General features: G+C 39.9%; 2 protein-coding genes across 2 annotated transcripts in view; one reads left to right on the top strand and one right to left on the bottom strand.

Annotated features, from left to right (window-relative positions):
* LOC107563215 (retinoic acid receptor beta-like) overlaps positions 1 to 6,489 on the top strand; it is a 105,417-nt gene that overhangs the window by 95,460 nt on the left and 3,468 nt on the right. The window contains exon 6 of the mRNA XM_016248029.1: positions 6,050 to 6,254. Within this exon, the coding sequence (XP_016103515.1) occupies positions 6,050 to 6,254 (205 nt within the window). The remainder of the gene's footprint in view (positions 1 to 6,049; positions 6,255 to 6,489) is intronic.
* The window catches only part of LOC107563214 (DNA topoisomerase 2-beta-like), a 73,514-nt gene continuing 67,754 nt past the window's right edge, over positions 730 to 6,489 (bottom strand). Inside the window, exons 36-37 of the mRNA XM_016248027.1 lie at positions 3,803 to 3,807; positions 730 to 1,027 (exon numbers count right to left, since the gene is read on the bottom strand). The gene's annotated coding sequence lies outside the window, so the exon portion shown is untranslated. The remainder of the gene's footprint in view (positions 1,028 to 3,802; positions 3,808 to 6,489) is intronic.

The raw sequence follows: 6,489 nt of genomic DNA, 5'->3' as shown, positions 1-6,489 counted from the left end.
ATCGCTGCACCCATTTGTGGATCGCTCGCTGTGCATTTGTGGATCGCTCGCTGTGCATTTGTGGATCGCTCGCTGTGCATTTGTAGATCGCTGCACCCATTTGTGGATCGCTCGCTGTGTATTTGTGGATCGCTGCACCCATTTGTGGATTGGTCTACTCTGGTCTGCTCCTGGTTGCTTTGTGTTTGGTTTGGAATGTTTATTTGGATTTTGTTATGAGTTGTGAGACTTGTTCTGTCTGACATCTGTGTCAAACAGAAATGGCAGTTATTTTCCTTTCTTTTGTTAATAAATAATTTGTTGCAACCTTACCAACAGCATGTCCTCCTTTCATTTGTTACAGCTTTGAGCCGGTCGTGACAGTTGTGTGGTGTGTTCTGTGTTGCGTTTAGTCTTCTGTGTTGTGTGTTGTGCTGTGTGTGTTGTGTTCTGTGTGTTGTTGTGTGTGTGTGTGTGTTGTGTTGTGTATTGTCTTGTTTGTAGTGTTGTGTTGTGTGTTGTGGTGTGGTGTGTTGTGTTTTGTGTGTTGTTGTGTGTGTGTGTGTGTGTGTGTGTGTTGTGTTTTGTCTGTGTGTGTGTGTGTGTGTGTCCGTCCGGGGGTCAGACCACATCGCTCTGATTATGGAGTTACTGGGAAAAATCCCCCACAAGATCATCGCAGCCAGAAAATACAGCTGTGAGTTCTTCTCAAAGAAAGGTAACGCTGACAGTCTGGTGGGGGGTGTTGTGTTCTGTTGGGCGGAACTAATGTGCGCGTCGCTGTTTCCGGCGGGGCTGTTTTTCCGGCAGCGCGTGACTGTGGCAGTCAAACATGTCGAGTTCCTACAAAAGCAGGTGAGAAACACGATCAACACGCAACAAAAGCGCCTTTTCATTCAGACACACACACTTTACCTCATCGACATTCACTGCAGAGAACATTTACAGCAGACGCGCGAAGGAAGCGTGCTGACACCGCTCAGGAGTGTGTGTGAGTGAGTTTGTGTGTGTGTGTGTGTGTGTGTGTGTGTGTGTGTGTGTGTGCGCGTGCGTGGTTTGTAAGTGTGCGACAGTGTGAGTGTGTGACAGTGTGAGTGACAGTGTGAGTTTGTAAGTGTGCGACAGTGTGAGTGTGTGACAGTGTGAGTGACAGTGTGAGTTTGTAAGTGTGCGACAGTGTGAGTGTGTGACAGTGTGAGTGACAGTGTGAGTTTGTAAGTGTGCGACAGTGTGAGTGTGTGACAGTGTGAGTGACAGTGTGAGTTTGTAAGTGTGCGACAGTGTGAGTGTGTGACAGTGTGAGTGACAGTGTGAGTTTGTGTGTGTGCGACAGTGTGAGTTTGTATGTGTGTGACAGTGTGAGTGAGTTTGTGTGAGTGTGCGACAGTATATTTCTAGAGAGAAGAGCGACACAACCCCAGGAGGGATGAAGACCATCTCTTTTCAACAGGTCAGGTCTGCCCCAAAAACTCGTCCAATTGTCTATGAAACCTATGTTATTCTGCTGGCATCACTTAGGCATCCAGCCATTTAATGACGACAGTCTGCTATGTATCTCGTCACCACGGTAAGCAGGTAGGGGGCCAGAGTATCCCTATTTTCACATTCTGTACCATAGAATCACCAGTAACTAGGGCACTTTCATCAGGTTTCTCAGTGGGTGAGTCACTGAGTGGGGAGAACCTGTTAATGTTTTGATCGGAACGGAAGAGCTGTATTTTGTCCCACGACTATGCTGCCTCACAGTCACCCAATCGGCTCTGCAACCGGAAACAAACAATGTACGGGACTCACTAAGCTAGTCGCATCCAAAGCCATATCCCTCACATTCTTACTATCCTCAATTAAAGTTTGGATGTATCTCTATATGGATGACTCCTATTGAATATAGTGGGTTGCAGTGGGAAAAATTTGACTGCCCAGGAGGGATGAAGACCATCTCTTTTCAACAGGTCAGGTCTGCCCCAAAAACTCGTCCAATTGTCTATGAAACCTATGTTATTCTGCTGGCATCACTTAGGCATCCAGCCATTTAATGACGACAGTCTGCTATGTATCTCGTCACCACGGTAAGCAGGTAGGGGGCCAGAGTGTCCCTATTTTCACATTCTGTACCATAGAATCACCAGTAACTAGGGCACTTTCATCAGGTTTCTCAGTGGGTGAGTCACTGAGTGGGGAGAACCTGTTAATGTTTTGATCGGAATGGAAGAGCTGTATTTTGTCCCACGACTATGCCGCCTCACAGTCACCCAATCGGCTCTGCAACCGGAAACAAACAATGTACGGGACTCACTAAGCTAGTCGCATCCAAAGCCATATCCCTCACATTCTTACTATCCTCAATTAAAGTTTGGATGTATCTCTATATGGATGACTCCTATTGAATATAGTGGGTTGCAGTGGGAAAAATTTGACTGATCTAAGGAATATTTTACAAGTTAGAGGATGAACCATTCTTACATTTACATTACATTTACATTTAGTCATTTAGCAGACGCTTTTATCCAAAGCGATTTACAAATGAGGACAATGGAAGCAATCAAAATCAACAAAAGAAAACGGATAGAATAGAAAAAGAATAGAGCAAGCTAGTGTTAGAGGCCTTTTTTGCTTTTGTTTATTGTATAATAAATAAAAAGAAAACAAATAGATAGAATACAAAAAGATCACATGAGCTAGTGTTGGTTAGTTTTTTTTTTTTTGAAGAAGAAAAAAAGCAGTTAGTAAATAAATAGAGTGCAAGTCTAAAAGGGGCAAGTTTTTTTATTTATTATAAAGAATAGAATTAGAATAGAGAGTGCTAGAGTTAGAAGGTCAAATAAAGTTGGAAGAGATGGGTTTTAGTCGATTCTTGAAGATGGCTAAGGACTCAGCTGCTCGGATTGAGTTGGGCAGGTCATTCCACCAGGAGGGAACATTTAACGAAAAAGTCAGTGAAAGTGATTTTGTGCTTCTTTGGGATGGCACAATAAAGCGATGTTCACTTGCAGAATGCAAGCTTCTAGAGGGCACATAACTCTGAAGTAATGAATTTAGGTAAAGGGGTGCAGAGCCAGTGGTGGTTTTGTAGGTAAACATTAATGCCTTGAATTTTATGCGGGGAAAAAAAACATTCTCAGTTCTTGTGGTAAACTGTGGCTTTACTTTACTCTGGCATTACATCCCACCCACATCCCTCTGATCATGTGGTATGTGGTACTACATTATATTACTATAATGAAAAAAATTTTTGGAAAACTAAACCGTTTCTTACAAACTTGTGTGATTTGATAAAATACATAAGGAAATATAATCATATATGGATAACGGAGAAATTACAATTAGCTTCAAGCTACACGTGACAATTAATGAGATTAATACAACACTTCTACTTGAATGTCGCTATCAATCAGTATTGAGTGTTTGTAATAACTTCTGACTGCGATCCAATGTGGAGTCAGAAATATGTTGTTAGTAATATTCTAGAAGCATTTTATGTGGAAGATACACAGTTACAACTTAAGTGGGGCGTGAAGAAAAAGTAATGTAACTAGTAGTGTAACTAATTACTGTTGCCAGAAAGTAATAAGTAAAGTAACAATATTACTTTTGAAAAGAGTAACTAGTAATGAGTAATATATTACATTCTTTGAGTAACTAGCCCAACACTGGTTTTAAGTTTAGTTTGAATGAATTAGTGATGTCAGTCTGTTTGATGAATTAATTGTTTTCCATGAGGTTAATTCATTAATGAATCGTACAGTTTGAGCTCAGATCATTTGCTTCTCATAGGTTTGTTGATGTAGTGTTTCAGTAGGTCAGCCACTGACGTCTAAAGTTTCACATCTTCTCGTGTTTTGTCCTGTAATAACCTGAAGCGCTTGTTTTCTCAGTAAACTGCCATGGTTACACTGTACTTTGTGTTTTCTGTGTAGAGTTCCAGACATTTCTTTGTTTGTTGTTTGTGTGAGAGCTGAGTTGTCTTTACTGCAGTAATGAGACAGAAAGAGAGCGGTCGACACTCGGTGTGGAGAAGATGATAGAGACAACGAGAGAGAGAGAAAATAGACCAACAACTGAGTGAAATACCTTCATCTAACACATACAATTAGTCCCCACATGTGTCATGGAAAACAGGATTTTCTTTATTCTTTGAAATATGTGTTTTATGTACAAGGAAAACATACTGCTCTTACACACTGCAGTTATCATTCACGCTATCTTTATCTCAACACATACATTACAACTCCTATACAACAACATACTGTACATAATTCAAACTAAATATTTCATTTCCTTTTTATTTATTTATTTAATAAGTAGCCATGTAGTAATCGAGGAAATGAAACACACAGAACAAATATCTGTATAAATTGTTTCATAAATGAAGCCCTATATGTGGAAAGAGTGTAGAAATTGTTTTGAATGACAAAAGTATTGCTGTTTTTTGGTGCATAAAACCCTGACTGATATTATATAGTGAACATCAGTGAAAAACAAACTTATATAGTATGACACTTTTAAAGACAGTAAAGTCTTATACTTTGCTGTCTGTCTGTCTGTCTTTCTCTAAGACACACACCATTTCCAGCTCCAAAGGTCAGAGTGTGTGTCCTGTGATAGCAGCTCACCGTTTGTGTTGAGTTTGAGGAGGAGGATCAAACGCGCCTCTGTGAGTGAGTGTGTGTGTGTAGTGTATAGAGAGATGCTGTCAGCAGCAGTCATGTTTTATTCTGTTTCATCTTCTTGACAGTACCACCAATCACTGTCAGCAAGCCACAGTTTGTGCTGTAGAATCATACGCACACACACACCATATACACTCTTATTATACATATACACACACGCAGAAGTAAATTGTATTGCTCGGGTGTTGTTTTTTCACAGCTGAGGTGATTTTATGGAGTTCACAGTTATGTTTCCTATAACTATCATCTTTGTCAAGTGTTTCTCGTACAATTCCTTATGAAAAATAAAAAGTCAGTTGTTTGAATTGATTATCAGATAGTTGACTTTTACAGACTTTTGAAATTTTTGAGACTACGTGAGGTTGTCATGAATTACTTGTAAGGCTGCCCTGTGCCTGGTTTTGCCACACTAAACTTAATAAAGTAATAAACACGTTGAAAGTAATGCACCATATAAATATTGATTAGAGCAATCAAAGTAATTTTTATAAAGCAAATCAAGAAGTGAATTACTCACCCATTGCTTTAAAACAGACATCTGTTGGGCATGATTGTAGTTAAATACACAATGGAAGATGCACTTTATATTTAGTAAATCTCATTGAAAATAAATGAATAAGCATTATATGTTCTAAAATAAATTAAATAAAATTTGGATGTATGTCCTCCGGACATAAATGTAGGTCCGAAGCATGGCATCAGCATCTTCATCTGACTATTTTTTTGTTTTGGTCCAGATTTCTGCAGTGAGTAGACGTAAAAAATTGAAAATTTCCATTTATGCCACGCAACATGCAAGCAGCATACCATTGGCTATTAGCCACCAAAATACAGATTCCTATGCAAATGCTTCCCATTTGAATATTGTTTGGAGCACAAGATTTGGCATGATATTTGTTTAAATAAAATACAGAAAATACAATTAGACTTATATCTAATTAATTGATTAATTGACAAATAATCCAAAAAATATGCCACAAACAGGAAAAGTGAAAGCACTACAGATCTCCCGTTTCCAACAGCTCCAAACTGCATTGCAAAGAGTTTGTTGAACTTTGGGCTGCTGCAAAGTCTCCAAAATGTAATTTACCTACGGTGTGCCTTATGAAAAGACTATGTAAAAAATACAGAGATGTGTATTACCATTTTGCCCTGCCGAGATCTCATTTGTGATTTTTTTTTTCCAGCGGCCATTGCTTTTCATCACAAACATTTCAGTCTCTTATACTCAATTGCATACACTTTCAGCTTCCAGTGTCTCAGAAAGGTGATGCTCATCTTGGGTCAGTTTCCTCCAAATTATTTGGCAGGCATGTCATACAGAGAAGTGAAGCTGTTCTATAATAGGCAGTCTGAATTCATTGGTCCATTGTTACAGTGATTTGATGCTTACTCTCTAGATACTGCGTATCTGCACACGTTACACCCCCGACCAGGACACAATGACGTTCTCTGATGGTCTCACGCTGAACCGCACACAGATGCACAACGCTGGCTTCGGCCCGCTGACAGACCTGGTGTTCACCTTCGCCAAACAGCTCCTGCCCATCGAGATGGACGACACAGAGACGGGACTGCTGTCTGCCATCTGCCTCATCTCCGGAGGTGATGCACACCTGCACACTCACTAGAACAGGGGTTGGCAACCTTTTTGTCATCATGTGCCGTTTTTAATTTTTACAGTTAATCACTGTGCTCCCACTGTGCCAAAATCCTTAAAGTTTGTTTGTTTTCAGGTTTTAATCATTGAATAACAGGGACTGTATTCACAAAACATTTTTTCTCACCACTAAGAGTTCTCCTAAATAGCAGTAAAAGTTCTTAGGTAAGAGTTTCCTTC

Source organism: Sinocyclocheilus grahami, unplaced genomic scaffold, assembly GCF_001515645.1.
Source record: "Sinocyclocheilus grahami isolate Dianchi unplaced genomic scaffold, SAMN03320097.WGS_v1.1 scaffold862.1, whole genome shotgun sequence".
Taxonomy (NCBI): domain Eukaryota; kingdom Metazoa; phylum Chordata; class Actinopteri; order Cypriniformes; family Cyprinidae; genus Sinocyclocheilus; species Sinocyclocheilus grahami.
This window is presented reverse-complemented; position numbering and strand designations above follow the sequence as displayed.